Source organism: Melanostigma gelatinosum, assembly GCF_949748355.1.
Source record: "Melanostigma gelatinosum genome assembly, chromosome: 11".
Lineage (NCBI taxonomy): Eukaryota > Metazoa > Chordata > Actinopteri > Perciformes > Zoarcidae > Melanostigma > Melanostigma gelatinosum.
Genome location: NC_136644.1, coordinates 6,454,055 through 6,470,777, shown reverse-complemented (window position 1 = coordinate 6,470,777; position 16,723 = coordinate 6,454,055). Strand labels below are relative to the sequence as shown.

The window sequence follows — 16,723 nt, the reverse complement described above, 5'->3', positions numbered from 1 at the left end:
AGAAGGGCTGAGAGAAAGACAAAGAAAAGAGAAAGCGGTGTGGTCTGATGTGCTAAATAAAGTCAGAAAAAGGAAAGCCATCAACAGGTTTTGAGGCACAATCAAACCTTCTACTGCACGGTGGAAAGAAATTATTTAAAAGACTGTATATATACAGAACTTCAGACAATAAAGGAAAAGCATAATAATAAAACTATGAAGTAAAACTTGTAAGCCATTTAAAGTTAAACTGAGATACCAGTCACATAAAAGCTCAATGAAACAGAGTGTTGAGTGAGCCAGAGAGAAGCAGAAAAGGAAGACAGCCATCGTACAGTAACACCCCCTCCCCCTTCCCCAATGAGGCCTCCCCATGTTATAAACGTCGCTATCCACTGTGTGCACTGTGTGGTTGACCCACATACAGTAGAGCAGAGCGGAGCTGGGGTGAACCGCGGTAAAGGGTGGAGCCACAGTCAGTCAAGCCTCTTATCTCCCTGTCACTGTGACACTTTCCTCTATCTCAAGCGTACCTTTATACGGCCCGAATGTGCAGCAACAACGCCGTAAAACTGCTGAAGTCCTAAAAATAAACACGGGGGGGGGGGGGGGAAAGACGAAGAGAAAGCTAAAACAGAGCGAGAGAAAGATACTGAATTCCATAAAGTGATGTGGGGCATGTGTGTTTGTGTGACAGCATGCGTCGTCACCGGCTAATGCTATCCTACATAAACACGGCCATAAGGACGCACACAGACGCTCCGTCCAGCAAGAAAAACAAACAGATAAAAGTGCATCTGCGGGACTAAGGTCAAACTTGTGACGCACATGTGTTCCCATACTTAAACGTATTGTGTACAACACATTGTTTGAAGCTTTTGTCCCAAAAACTTTCATAACTTTGTGTGCGTACAATAAACAGAGAGGAATGAGAACATGTGTCTGTGCATTATGCATGTCAGCAGGGAGGGCGGGGGGGGGAGAGATATGTGTTCGCAAGACTATGAGTGAGCATATGTGTGTGTGTTTCGGATTAAGAGCTTCACCCCTGGATCTCGAAATTAGATAGGAGATTAGCAGGACACATCCGCCACCTGGCATTTTAAGCCCCGCAATTACAACAACAACTTTTAATCAACAACAGCCACACGTGTGTCACATACAGTTAGAACACGGCAACTCGTTCATCATCCTCCTTCTCCTCACCCTTCTCTCTCTCTCTCTCGGGCCATTATTGGGCCGTGACCCCGCGGTAACACCGGGCCACGCACAGGGCAGCTGCATGATAGTTTTCAGGCTGATCATGACCCGCTGTATTAATAGGGATTAGCCTAGATTGGGACTTGTTAGCGCGGCGCACTGGGCAAGGATTTAGCGTCCCGATTGACTTTTACTTGGCACGAGGCTAGGAGATAGGATGTGAAGCAGTTGGCGCTGGGCTAGGAGGTAGCATCCCATTAGCACCTGTGCAAGGCATTTACCATCCGAAGAGCGTGGCGCTGCACTGGGAGCTACTGGTGATGTGATACCTCATTTATCCCCTATAAAAATACTTTGCTGTAGTTGCCATGCCCAGGAGGGTCCGATGTCAGGGTTGGTTACAGAGTAGCACCTCTGGAGCTGGTGGGGATTGGGTGTCTTGTTCAAGGCCACTTAAAACAGGTTGGGCGGTTGCCGACGCCCAGAGCTTTAGCCTCGCTCAGTGAGCCACCCTGCTTGTATTCAAATCCCTGGTGCCAGTGCAGCAGAAAGCTGGGAGCAAACCTTGACAGTTCATCCGTTTTCATGAAAAACACAAAGAAAAACAATGCTGCTCAAAGGACTGCTTCACCCTTAAAATGACTTTCTTTATATCTGTTACTCACTGCGTGTTACCTTGATTTCTTGAAGAAAACTTTCTTTTTATTGCATGCCTCCACGCTGAATGGAGAGTCAAAAAACTGAGGAAATCATTGATGAATTAAATTAAATGAAGGCCAGGTTTAACTAACAGCAAAACTCGATCAAAACAACTGTTTTTAAACTGTCACACAACCTGTGCAGTATAATCCAAGTCTCGGTTATCAAGTCGAATGCTCAGTACTTCCCAAACACGTGCATTTTCGCAAGGATATAATCCTTTACTTTGGGTTTTCTCAGTTTTCTTCAAGAATTCAAGGTAACACGTGTTGTACGGATGGTCATTTTAAGTGTGAAGTCTTCCTTTAAAAATATAGGTTGACTAATACTACTAATGTGCTAATTTCACTTTGCTACACTGACTGCGCATATAGAGGTATCTGCAGCCTTCTGGACTTCTTTAGGCTTCTGTTGTCCTGAGGAGGTTGTCACAGTGAAGGGTGGGGGTGTTCAGTCTGTATGGATACGCCGCGCCAAAGAAATAAAAAGCAGCAAGGGCAACCAAACCCTTGACAATTCTGCTCTATTTCTTGGCCAGCGCGCGGTGGGGAGAAAGACACAGTAGGCTAGCAACCAAACTAAACAAAAACAGCAGCCAGCCACCACGAAAGGGAAAGAAATCATGTTCTTTTTCACACACACCTCGAGTTAAACACGGTAATACACATATACAAAAGTCCTCCTGTGGTTAGGAGGCAGTTTAGACCACAGAATGGGTGTGTGGAGAGAAATTATTCTCCTATATACCAGGATCGACTGTCAATATGCCAAAAACCGAGACTCGTACATGTACAGTATGAAGAAAACACCCTCTCCGAACCTCATTACATCTCATAAAAATGCTACTCTGAAACTGTGATCCAGATAGCATTGACCAGAGAAGAAATGAAGGAAAAAGAAAACTATTTTGAAAGCAAGTGGACAGAAGGCCAAAGTAAAAACCCCAATCAAATGAAAACAAAAGGAGGGAACAAAGAGAAACGAAGCGCAGCTCTGCATTTCTTTCTTTATTAACAAGCAGCGCTTCCATCCAACATCTCAGATAGCGATCTACCACGAATCAGGACCGGACTTCTCTAATAGACCATCATGTTGCTCTTAAAGATGAAGTGCTACCTTGATTTACCACTGCTTTCTAAGAAGGCGACAGCAAAAGCAGGCCATACAGAAGGCAGGAGAGGCAGAACCATTCGACCGAAAGAGAAAATGAACGAGATGAAGAGACAAAGCTGAAGGGAGAATCTGAGAGGGAGAGGGGAGCAGAGAGAATAGGAGAGAGGAGGGTAATTGCAGGAAAGGGGGCTCATTAGTCCGTCACCATCCTCAATCTAACCCCCAATTTCAGGTCAGCAGTATCACAGAGAGAGACACAAGAGAGAGAACAGAAGAGAAAAAACAAGGATGGAGCAACTTGATAATACGCCGTCTCCTGCCTCAGATGATGTAGTCTCAAACTTTTCTCCCTTTGCTCAACTTTCTACCTCTGGCCTCTTTACGCTGGCTGGCAGCGCTGAGCGTGCACACTGCCGCCAGCACCGTCATGGATCACACACCATATCTCCTTACACACCTCGTATGACGAATCCACTGTCTCCCTGCCACAGGCTGAGCTCGCTGAGGAGCGAGGAAGGAACACTGACTTTGTCCTCACAAGGGGGGGGGGGGGGGGGGGTATTAAAAAAAAAGGATGGAGACGCTCGCAATATTAAGATGCGACTATAACTGTCCATGAATCCCTCTGCAAACTTCCTCATTGATCTGAACAAAGGCTCAGGCGAGTTGCACACTGCTACTTTCATCGAAGTGGAGAACTAGTGCAGCAGTGATTGGCCCGTGACCAATTACGGATACTGACTCATAGTTTAAGGAAGCGGGGTGATGAGATATCCATTCCTTCCCTGCAGAGTCAATGTGTTGCCCTACCCTCCCTCTGTGCAGTCGAGATCTGGAATGTATCAAACAGAGAGCGGCAGACTCTTCGTGAGAGTCTCTGTCGGCTTGAGGGGAAGAGTTCTGCCAAAAGCGTGTTGACAATATGAGAAAGACAGTCACGTTCTTTTCTTTCGTTTCACTCACAATGAAACACCGCATTTACCTTCTGACGGCGGGCTGCTACCTCCCTATGACGATAACTCCAACTCTCTATTGGTGTCTCAAGCAGAAGAGCTGGGCTCCAGATCACCTGCGCTGTAGAGAATCAAAAGCACTCCGCTCCGCCGCAATATAGACACTGTGTCTTTTGTATTACTTTTGGGCAAACTGTCAATTGCCAGGGCAGGGTCAAATTGGAAAGACGCTCTAAGGCGGCGGGACCCTGCAGCTCCAGTCTCCTATGCTCACTGTGCCACCGCGGGAGAGCCCAGCTGGAGAAAGCAGAGGTGAAGATGAGCGCCACATGGTTCCCCCACTGAGCCGGACTACCCAGGCATTAGCGTGGTGTGTGTGTGTGTGTGTTTGTGTGTGTGTGTGCGTGTAAGGGTGGGCGAGTGGATGCTGGGGCTCCATGGTGCCAGTCCGTGCGATGAGATAATGTGCCCAAAGTGTTGCCGGGTTTCTATGGAATCCGGAGAGAGCGCAAATGAATACAAACACGCACAAGTGTCCTTTCTAGTTTGCATACAATCTGGATCGCGCTGCCATGATCATCGCGTTAAGTACGACGACTCTGCGCGTCACCTGCTTGTTTTGTTTGAAAAATATAGGTCGTATAATCATTTACTTTGGGTTTTCTCAGTTTTCTTCAAGAATTCAAGGTAACACGTGTTATACGGATGGTCATTTTAAGTGTGAAGTCTTCCTTTAAAAATATAGGTTGACTAATACTGCTAATGTGCTAATTTGCTACACTGACTGCGCATATAGAGATATCTGCAGCCTTCTGGACTTCTTTAGGCTTCTGTTGTCCTGAGGAGGTTGTCACAGTGAAGGGTGGGGGTGTTCAGTCTGTATGGATACGCCGCGCCAAAGAAATAAAAAGCAGCAAGGGCAACCAAACCCTTGACAATTCTGCTCTATTTCTTGGCCAGCGCGCGGTGGGGAGAAAGACACAGTAGGCTAGCAACCAAACTAAACAAAAACAGCAGCCAGCCACCACGAAAGGGAAAGAAATCATGTTCTTTTTCACACACACCTCGAGTTAAACACGGTAATACACATATACAAAAGTCCTCCTGTGGTTAGGAGGCAGTTTAGACCACAGAATGGGTGTGTGGAGAGAAATTATTCTCCTATATACCAGGATCGACTGCCAATATGCCAAAAACCGAGACTCGTACATGTACACCATGAATTCAAGGTAACACGTGTTATACGGATGGTCTTTCGGCCGTGCACGAGCACTGACTGGAACGGGAATACTGTGTAAAAACAATAAAAGGATAACTGCTCATGAATGAATTTCATCTCTCGTTCACATCGCCGGTCCACTGATGCTCTTCAGCGTCAGTCATAAAATCGTATTGCCTCAACAGATGCACGGGGCTGCACACATCACAATCGTGCATTTCAATGTCATGCGCGTTTTGGCAAGACATGCAGAGCCAAGAACGCGCGCAGCTGAATATTTACACACCACAGGAGAAAGGCATTGTTCAAAAAACATATACGCTCATATATTATACATTGAAAATGCATCTTTCTCCCTCTCTCTCTCTCCCTTTATCTCTCTCTCTCTCTCTCCTGTGTTCTCTCATGTGGGAGGCAGCACTGGGCACCCAGCCATGCCACATCAATATGCGTACTGGTGAAACGCTTCCCCTGCTTCCCCCCGTGCTGCAGCAATGGAAGCGGTGGCTAATGTCACCGGATATGGCAGGTCACGTTAGCCGGTCGTTATTTTAAGGGGGCTAGCAAGCTAGCACGGCCGCCGCCGGGGGGCCGGGGCGCCATGCCGGCCTCGTCGGAGGCACGGACAGCCCGTGGACGCACGCAGCGCCAAGCCAGTGCCACCCCGGAGGCACCTTGGATTCTACCCAGGCAGGTTCCCTGGGAGCCGTGGTTGCCATGGTGCCAGCCAAATTTGGGTCCAATAAACGTGAGGGGAACAGGCGGTGGGCTGGGGAGGGGAACGTTGGGGTGGGAAGACAGAGAAGGAAAGGGGGGGGGGGGGGGTTCCTGACTGCTATGCCAACCTTAAAAATCAATCCCGTGGTTGTAAAAGGAGTCAAATAAAATAAAGACCTGTTTAGGTGAAGATAAATCAATATAAGGACATTAAAATAACATCATTGATAACCCATAAAAGACACAGCCAGAGAGAGTGAGAGCGCGTGTGTGCTGGATGCTGCTGATAACCGACACAAAGGGCTTTTTAAAGAGTCCCCTGGCAACGTGAACGACAGGATGAATGTGCGTGGCTTACCACTCTGAAGTTGGAATTGAAAAGTGTAAAGCTCAGCTGTCAGATCAGTCGAGCTGAGATGACAGATGCACATCTCGTATATTAATCCACAAGGCCGCCGCTATAAACAAGACGTGCTCTTAAACGATTATCGTCGAGTTAAAAAAGTTGTCTCGTCTTCTTCACTGCTCTTCCAAATGTCGCCTCAGAATCCACTAAGTGGTTGGAGGTGACTCAACCCTGATCTTCATATTCATAAATTCATTCACCGCCTCTTAATTAAAAAGTTTGCGTGACGGAAATGCACAAAAGGACTCCATGGCACTTAGTGTACACCTGGCTCCCTTTGGCCGTCAGGCTGAATTATGAACAGCTGAAGCAGTGAGCGATGCACGGCACCTTGCTGTGGCCGGTTTACCGTGGCGTCCCTGAGATCCCAGGACTGTGCTCCTTCCAAACTCTCTCTCTCTCGCTCTCTCTCTCTCTCTCTCTCTCTCGCTCATAAAAAAAGACCTGCTGCTTGGCTCATGAGACTATAAATCATGCAAAATAGAGCATAGCACTCGGTCTGGAAAAAATAAGCACGTATAATGAGCAGACGGAGACATATGCACATATGCACTCTCTCACACACACATGCGCGTCCGCGGGTGCACGCATAGAAATCCTTGCCAAGAGCGCACCACCCCCTACGCCGCTTTGTACTCGGCGCACAAACACATACTGTCATCGGCCTGTCCCGCGCTTCGAACCCCCCCCCCCCCCCCCCCCCATCCAAAACAAAAACCACAATACTACCCTGGATCCACGCTAGCGATGAAGAACGAACAAAAACTCGCTATCTGTACCCCTCCACCACCTTACCCCACTCGTTTAGACTGTGTCCACCTCCCACCTGCTCCGTACCCCCCCCCCCCCCCCCAAACTCCACTAACGCCATTCCACTCCAAACTCATCCTGTTATCTAAACAAGCGGCGTGCTCTCGTCAGTGGGTCCCTTTCTCTGTCTCCTCGGAGAAAAGAGAGACTCTCCTGTTCGCAGATGAATGGGGTCTTTTGATGAAGAGCCTTGTTTACTGCCACTCCATTTATTTACCGGCCTGTATTTCAAGTCGTCATTGAGGGACACTCCACCGAAAACACCCCTCCTCACCCCCTCAACCTCACCAACCAACCCCCTTCATCTCATCCTCTGCTTAACACCCCCTATACCCATCCCCTAAATACACATACACAGATACACACTACCCCCCCCCCCCATCAATCCCATGTCGTTCCCTATCCCGTTTCATCCTGCTTTCTTCTTTCCGTCTAGTGTCCTAGATCTGTGTCCAAACTGATTTGAAGCTTACTCGCTGACATAGACGCATGCCAAATTTGATTCTCTGCATTCTGTTGTGCTTCTCAGTGAGCTCACGGAGAGCGAGTGGCCCGCTGCGAAACGGCTCAGACGTTTTTGACTGAAAAGGCCACGCAAAACCTAGATTACATTTTTAAATCAGTAAATAATAATTCATGTTTTAACTTGAAAAATGATAAGTGACCAAATTAATGAGTTGTCGAGGGAAATGTTCTGAAAATCCAATAAAGTGAAGGCAATACGTTTGCACAAAACAAAAGAGAAACTGAACTGCAATCCCGCCCATATATTAAAGCTTTACTGGATTCAATTTGAATCTAAAAAAATTCAAACACAGCCTGTGATCAAACGTGAAGGGTAAAGATAGCGTTAAAAGAAGGCAAGATTCCAGTCCGTGTGAAGACATATCAACCGAACGCCTGGTGGCAAAACATCTTTGCGTACGAAATGAAAGAAACATCTGAGATTTTGAAAAAGAAAAAGAAAACTCACAGCCCACGATGGCCCGCTTTCATGAAAAACTGGGATAATGGTCCTATTGAGCAGTAAAATGTTTGTGCTTACAAGTTATTATACATTTTTCTGTAGCAGCAAACAGGAGTCCAGGGTGCTAATGAGGCAAGGGGAGGGCATTCATTTGAACCCTAAAGAGGAATAAAAGAAAAGGGGAACAAGTGAGGGAAAGAAAAGAAAAGAGAAGAAAGCGAGGATCAGAGGGAGGAGGTTGGCAGCGACTGTGTATGAAAATTTGGCGTCTTCCGCACAGAGATAGCATCGTGCCAAAAACGGCCGACGACACAAACTCCTCTCACTTTCTGAACATCAGCGTTAAACTCGCCCACATAATCATTTCTTTATTCTCCATCCCACATGTGCAAAAGGAAATGGAGGTTGTTGTCTTTTTATTTCTAAAAATCAGGATTGACACAACTTTTTAATTCAGCAACAAAAAAAACTCAGCAGAGCCACCTCTTAATAAACTGAATTAAAAACAACAACAAAAAAAAGAGAAAAGCAATGGTGCTTTTGGATGTAGACGCGCAGCATTGTGACTCTCATTCTAGCATGACTACGGCTGTGTGTCTCTGAATAGCGTCGATACCCAGACTTAGCGGCCGGTGCCAGGGCCTCGCTGTGAGTGCAGCCCGGTGAATAAGGCATGTTCCCTGGCTCGCCCTGCTTTCTGGCTGGCCTGCCTGACAGTGAGCGTTGGCCACTGCACTCTTTCTCCTGCTCCTCCTCCTCCTCCTCCTCCTCTCCGTCTCTCTGAGGTCGGGAAACCCTCCTGAGTGGGTATATGGTTTTTGGGGACAGACACATTTCATGGTTGGCGCCGCTACAAAAGCCTGAAAAGAGACCCGGCACTGGGAAGACACAGTATTAATCCAGACAATACCACCCCCTCGCTGCTTCTGACTCTCTTTTCTCAATAACCTCTTTCTTTTCGTCTCCTCCTTTCTCTTCCCTTCTTTTTCCACCCGTTTTTGCGCTCTAGGTTTTTTTTCCAAATAAAAAAAACATTTAAAAAAAAAAAAGCCCACTTTGCTCAAGTAAAGAATGCAGTTTTTATCACTGAGTGCTTAGCTCAGCCCACACCCGTTTGTATTTCACGTTGGTTAATGTGTTTTAATGTGTCATTAAATGTCAACAGTAGGTATTAGACTGGGTTCAGCAGCGTGTGAAAACACCCGGTTTTCCTTTAGACACAATTAGAAATTGCTAAGCAGACTTATAAATACTTGTAATTATTTATTGCAATATCATTTTTTTAAACAACAATAAAGATCAAAGTATTTTGTTTCACCATAATATATTTTGACAAATTAATTGAACATATTATATGTGGCCACAATTATAGATGGAAAAAGCACATGGGAACTTTACATCTGACTGCAATGAATGTAACATTTTGTGGAAATATAAATTACTACTCAAACAAGGCAGCTGTAAAGTAAAAAAAACAACACACCAAGAGTAATGAAGAAACACTGAGATAAGATTTCCCTTTCATCCTGCAGGTCCGCAGAATACAAAGCTGGAGAACATCTACGTCAACTCTGCTTTTCCAGCGTTACGCAGAGCTTCGCTGAGGAGAAACGGGACAGAATCTGACAGCTGAGTTCATTCAAAAAAGGAACGGGGGGGGGGGGGGGGATCAGAGAAAAAAAAACATCGAAGAGCCAAATAGCACAAACTGCCTCATTTGTCTGTTCCACCACGATGATGGCCTCCCGATTTCACTGGAACAATCTGTTTACCTCCCATCTCCCAGCGCTCAAACTCCTCACACAAAAGGAAACAGATGCGGGTAGACCAGACATTTTCAGGGGTTTTACTCTCTCTCTCCCGAGTCAGACACAGCCAAAGAAACGGAGGCTTATGATCGTTGTGTAAAAAAAAAAAGAAAAAAAAAGAATCTGTTTCTCGGACAAAGGCACCGTATCACGGAGCATGCCAGTTTTCACTGGTCAATTTAATGGGAGACCAAACATAACAGCATTGTTTTTGACTCACGTTTTTTCTATTTTCCCTCGAGTCTGCTTGTGTCATCATGGTCTCATGAGATAAATGCAGACCCTGTGGTTTTGGACCAATCTATGTACGTCTGTGACAAACCAATGTAATCCTCCCGACTCTGTGTGTGTGTGTGTGTGTGTGTTTGTGTGTGTGTGTGTGTTTGTGTGCATGTTTTGGAGCGAATGCGCACACAACAGGGCTTTGGCTAGGCCTATACCATTAGCTATCCAAATACACAGACTTTTTTTTCTGAAGCCAAGAATAGTGTGAGAAGACTCCCTCTCACTCTGAGCTTTTCTTAGCCGCCGTGGGCCCCGTTCCCACCACACACAACACAAAAGCCTCAGACCTGACCGGCTCCCTCGGTGTCGGGATTTCATTGAATCAAAACTCAGTGCTTACTTCACTGCTGAGGGTCATCCTAAAATGTGCACGCACACACACACACACACACACACACACACACACACACACACACACACACACACACACAAACACTTATGCACAAGGACAGTCCACTCAACCCTAGTGATGTCATAGGAGCTGGAGAAGAGATCCAGGAAGTAATTAAGAACAGATTATTTTCACAGAGGAAAAAGAAAGAAACACTGAGCCACGGAGCAGTGGGAACCTGTGGAACCCATCAGTGCATCCTGTCAACTTTTGAACACGTTGAGAGCCATTCATCATGTCAGCCACGACTGTCAGGGTGCCTCTTTTTTTCTGTTTCTCCCTCCTTCGCCCACATTTCTGCTCTTTCCTCCCATAAATACAGAAAACCGGCAGGAGTTTTCCTCAGCGATGAACAAAAGTGGGGTTTTCATTAGTGAATCCTTCCTGTGGTCAGTGAGCGTGGGTCAGTCTTTCTCTGGGCTTTCTCACAGAGCCGTCCAAGGCATGACTATTGCTAGAGGGAGGCGGGATCTGGCACCGTAAAGCGTGGAGCGTGGAGCGGTCATGGCAGAAATGGCACGGCGAGCACATTTCACACCTCCCTCGGAGTGACTGCAAATTTCCTGCACTGCACTTTTGATTGGAAACACATTTGAAACATCTTTTCATGATCACACTTACCGCGCACAAAAGAAAGAAAAGTTCTTTTTTTTAAAAAGGAAAAAGAGAAAGCAGCATGAACGAGGTCCAAAATATGACTGAGTGCTCTGATCTAACTTTGGACCTGACAAATGGGTTTTTTTCTTCTTCTTCTTTTATTAATCTTCTATTTTTCCAACCTTGAATAAATCAGAAATGTGCTGAGTTGAAGCTAAAATAGCACACAGGTTATAAATCAAATAGCCCGCTGAACACTATGAGAAGCAGCTGAATGATTTCTCCTCAGATGGAGAACAAGTGGACCCACCTATGAGGACTTAACAGAAGTGAGAATTATACATCAACCAGTACTGTGAACGAAGCCCGTCCAGCACACTGCATTCATGGGTTATCAAAGCGACCCTGCCAGTGTGCTGGCAGACCTTTGGCTCTTTCTAGACCACGATCTCCATTATAATACCAGTCAATCACTCTTAATAAAACACTAAAAACAATGCAGCGCTCACTTTGCTGCACCACTCCTCCCCTCGTCTCTACTCTCTGGCAGTATTTCAGCTGCAATGTTCAAAGACACGTTGCTCTGTCTGGTTTGCTGCCCTTTATCTGAGGTGGCTGAAAAACAGGGGGAGATGGTTCTGTACTGCGGCGGCGTGATTTGCTCTGTTACGGCTGCAGCGTGTTATGCGCCGTAACAGAGGGGATCTCAAAGGCTGGCTGGCTGCAGAACAGCCTGAGAAAGCCTGACGGCAAGCCCAGAGATTCCCAGTGGCAGCTTTTGCCACTCTGTCATAAACAAAACACAAGACGTCTTTCTCTTCTTCCCACACCAACGGGGCTCAGGCGCTGCCAAACAGAACAATCACTATCGCAGCCTCTTCTGCTTTCCAACGCGCGCTCTCGCTCTCTCTCTCGCTCCCTCTCGCCCTGTGTCTCCTACAATATAAACAAAAGAGATCAGCAGAGGCTTTACCTCTGTGAGAGCAACAATGAGGGCGATGTTTAAGGAGACAAAACAAAAGTGTGCACGGGATCAAAGAGGAGCGAGGAAGACAGAGATGCTAAAGACGACAAAACGCCAACCAAACAAAAACAAACAATGGGCACATCTTGTCATTCACTGCGCGGCTGAGGAGGAAAAAATATGTACCGCTTATCACTGTAACAGATGAATAAAAAAAGCCCTTATTGTGCGTATGCTGACAAATAATGCTTCGACATGTAATAAGTGAATGACACGTTCTGCCAGGTTTGCAGACGGTGTTTGTCCACAAAGTGTCCCTCCACCAGGACTTCAGCTGAGCAGGAGCTCTTTTGGAGGCAGATAAAGTGCCGAGCACTCAGTGTTCGCCAGATGAGATAAGCGAGAGCACACATTAAGTCCACATTATGAATGGGCAGCGCACTGGGCAGCCCCTCCCAGCAGCCATGGGTTTTACTGTACTGCTGTAAACCAAAGTACAGCAGCGGCCGACTGAGAGCTGAAGAGGTCGAGAAAAGCAGTCATGAGACGTTCACAGGTTGTGTTTAGGTTCACTGTATGTGTGAACATTTTTAAATATGAGATTTCAATATCCTCCCTCATTCATATACAACCACCATCACTCACTTTATATTCAGATACAAGTCTTCATGTTAATTATAGTGCTATATATATATATGTAGTATAATAATAATAATATTTTCATCTCTTAAGTGGACTGTTTTTTTTTCTTCGTCAGAGATCAATTTTGCCCTCTCAATACGTTTTTTTTAAATTTGGCAGGTCTAAAGAAACTTAAATCTATATTTGCTTTGATTATATATGAAAAATATCTAAAACACTTTCGTAATAATTTCCCTTCCAAAACTAAAAATGCAATGGTGAGGCAAAGTCTTTCTAGATTAGGTGTGGGACAATTATTTCATATTTTTCTTGAGCTAAAATTAACAAACATAATACTATAATCATTGTAGTCTGAGAGTACGAGTTACAAGACAAACGTTTTAACAGCGCTGCACATTTCATAATAAACTGATCCAAAACTGACTCCGCAGATATGTTACTAAATTGCAAAACACCACTGACCCAAAATCCACAGTAACTTTTTTTTTTGCAGCACTGCCTCAGTTATAGTGCAATAACTAAGTCAGTGAAAAAATAAATAAAATCAAACAATATTATTCAGAGGATTTTTTTCCAGAAAAAAAAAAACAGACTGCCACTAAAGCATGGACTCAGATTTCATCAACGTCAGGACTGCCCGCTACCTCCGGTTTATCACTGCCACAGACAGACCGACTAAGCTGGAGCTGCTGCCAGGGTTTGGCTCGGGCCGCGTGAGGTGTTTGGCCTGGACCGAGATTTTGGTATGTGTCGAGAGAGCGAGAGCGCGGGAGATAGCGTTTGGCTACACTCATATTAGCGGATACCAGTTATGCCTAGGCAGAGTGAGTGTGTGTATTTGGGCAGTGACTGGGATATGCTGTATACATATATATATATGTATGTGTGCCTGGTTGTGTGTGTGTGTGTGTGTGTGTGTGTGTGGGGCTGGCTGAGTCACTGTTTGAAATTTCCAGAAAATTCCAGCTGAGATAATATTAGGTCATGAGCGTGTGTTTGTATGTATACGTAGCCAGCAAATGGTGAAGTAGTGTGTATTTGGAGAATTTGGCTGTGAAATGTGTTTCGTGTGTGTGTGTGTGTGTGTGTGTGGTGGCTGTGACAGTGTTTTTTGCAATGCGGGGGGATAAAATAACACAGCCAGTGTTTTGGCTGTGTAGAGTACGCGCACTGGAGGCTACAGTGATGTTTGGCCGAGTGCGAGTGTGTGTATCCACGATGGTGGCTGAGATACAACAATGTTTGGCTGTATCACACTGTATCTATGGTAGTCTTTGGCCTGGTGTGCGCGCCGCGTGGGTGTGTGTGCGCAATCTTGACTAAAACCGTGTTTGGCATTACGTGTGAAAGTGCGCTACGAAGAGAAGTTGTTTTTTCATCTTTTTTCTTTATCAAATGTGTGTGTCTTTATTTAGCTGTGTTTGTGTGTGTGTGTGTGTGTGTAGGTGTGCGTGCGTGTGTGTGTGTGTGTCTGGGTGTGAAGGTGGCTGCAATAGTACTGGCTGTCTGTGAGCAGTGGCGTTTTGTGTGTGTGTGTGTGTGTGTGTGTGAGTGTGTGTTTGGCAGTCAGGTCCAGCGTGGTGCTAGCGTTCAGGCAGACGGTGAAGGCGGCAGCAGCCTGCGGCCTGAAAGCAGGAGACTCACGGCTCTGCTCTCTCTCTCTGTCTCTGTCTCTGTCTCTCTCTCTCTCTCTCTCTCTCTCTCTCCACACAACCTGGGCTGGGGCCAAATGACGATCCCTGGCTACAATGGCCTTATCGTGGCACATACACTTCGACAGACTGAGTACAATCTTATAAACAGCAACTCTCACTCATTGCACAAAAACACACAATTTGACAGTGGTGACCATCTCATTAAAAAACACTCTCTCACTCTCACACACACACACACACACACAGGCATGCAAATTCCTTCCTGTAAAACAACACCAAATACATGATCATATGAAGCCGCAAATGCCTCGCTCAGAAAAATGAACTCGTACTTGCCAGAGCACGCTGGCCGAATGCCCTTGACACACACTCACATATTCTTTTTATTGTTGCTGATACTATGTTGTCATGTAAACAAACACCAAGAAACAGAAGAAAAGAAGGAAAAATACGCAAAAGACAAAAACCAAAACGACTTGCCGTTTCCAAAGAGAACAAAAGCAAGAAGGAATACTTATTTTGTTTCCCAAAAGTAAACGTTTGTTTTATTTATTTAAAAGAATGTTTTTTTAAATAAAAACTCACGAAATTCAAAATATCCATAAAATAATATTAGAGAGCTTAATTATAATATTAATAATTTCCTAAATTTTCAACCCCTTTTCCGTGTGTTTCTGAAACTTATTGCGTGCATCTTTACACTGAGACCTATCTTTATGAATTGTTATTTCTGTCATTCCCTCTCTATTTAACAATGTGTCACAGTGTTTCTGTGCTAACTACGTTTCTGTGTGTGTACATCCATATGCACATGCACACGGGCATGTATGGCGAGTTATGTGTTGGCATCGCTCCTTAACAGTGTGTAGTATCCAGTTGGCCACGTACCTGGCGAGTGGACGAAGTAGGCCAGGTAGAGGTCCAGCTCCTTGACGGACACTCCGATGTGGTGCGGCTGCACGCACAGGCCAGGGTTGGTGCACTGTGGCGACTTGACCAGCCGCTCCCCGTCCGTGCTCTCCAGGGGGCTGCCCTTGAACAGGATGACCATCACCAGGTCCAGCCGCCACACCTTGTCGGCCTGGCGCAGGCAGTCGATGCGACGGATCTTGCCCTTCTGGTCGGGGTTGGACAGCACGCAGCTGGGGGCCTTTTTCCCCGTGATGCTGAGCACAAAGTCCTCGCGGAACTCGGGCCGGATGTCCTTGCGGAGCTTGGCCAGCAGGCGGGAGGCCCACTTCTGCTTGATCTCCGGCTTCTCCCCCAGTAACTCGTCCTTCACCGCGCGTTCTTCCTCCTTGGACATGCGCTTCTCGTGCTTCTTGAAGTACTTGCGCTTGCGGGCCTGCAGGTTGAACCAGGTGTAGGCGAAGGCGCGGACATGGGGCAGCAGGGCCTCGATGAAGGGGTGGAATTCATCCTGGATGAGGGAGGAGGAAGGGGGGAGGGTGGAGGAGGAGAGGGAGGAGGGGGGGAAGCAGGAGGAGGCAGTGGAGTGGGAGGGGGAGAATGGGGGAGAGAAGGATGGGGAGAGAGGGAGTGGGGGTGAGGAAGGGAAGAGAGAAGAGAGGCAGTTAGCACCGGCACGCAGCATGGAGGAGCGGCGCCTGCTCTGTGTGAGCGGAGGGAGAGAATGAGCGAGTGGTGCCGAGAGAGAGAGAGAGAGAGAGAGAGAGAGAGAGAGAGAGAGAGAGAGAGAGAGAGAGAGAGAGACTTTACACTCTCTACCTAACACAGACACATCACACTGAAGGACACACTTTACACAACACTGAACAACACAACACTGAATGAATGAGAGGTAAAAGATGAGAACCGGATTCTGCTGTTTTCTTTCAATAATATTTGCTTCAACATTTATGTGCCTGCCTAAATAAATACATATTATCAAACGTGTTAGTTATAGATACTAATATTGCCAAACTTGCATTTATCGATAACAAAACCACCAAAAAAATCTAGAAAACATGAATTCTAAAAAATGATGTTATATATCTACATCCATTTTTTTTAATGCTGACTGACAACATAAACTATAATTTACAATAAAAATAATTTAAAATAATTTGAGAGAACTCACACCAAATTCTAATTATTAGAATTAAACATAGAATATTTGTCCATAAAAAACAACTCAAAATACAGTCGCTATCACAAAACATATGTGAATGAAACAAGAATAACATGGTAGTTACCATTTTGCTCTCTCATCATAAATTCACCCGCCGATTGCAAAGAAACTTAAAATGGGAGGACAAACAACTGGATTGCTCAATCAAAATGTGCTGAAGTAATGCTGCGTATATTAGAAAACAAAA

General features: G+C 45.9%; 1 protein-coding gene across 5 annotated transcripts in view; it reads right to left on the bottom strand.

Annotated features, from left to right (window-relative positions):
- The window catches only part of LOC306784212 (nuclear factor 1 X-type-like), a gene marked incomplete at both ends in the record, with an annotated part of 87,392 nt that overhangs the window by 36,422 nt on the left and 34,247 nt on the right, over positions 1-16,723 (bottom strand). For 4 of the 5 annotated variants that reach the window (XM_079278087.1, XM_079278085.1, XM_079278086.1 and 1 more), the window contains one exon: positions 15,294-15,825. In XM_079278087.1, the coding sequence (XP_079134213.1) occupies positions 15,294-15,825 (532 nt within the window). Of the gene's footprint in view, positions 1-15,293; positions 16,000-16,723 lie in introns of those variants that run through there. The other variant, XM_079278084.1, reaches the window with a different exon arrangement.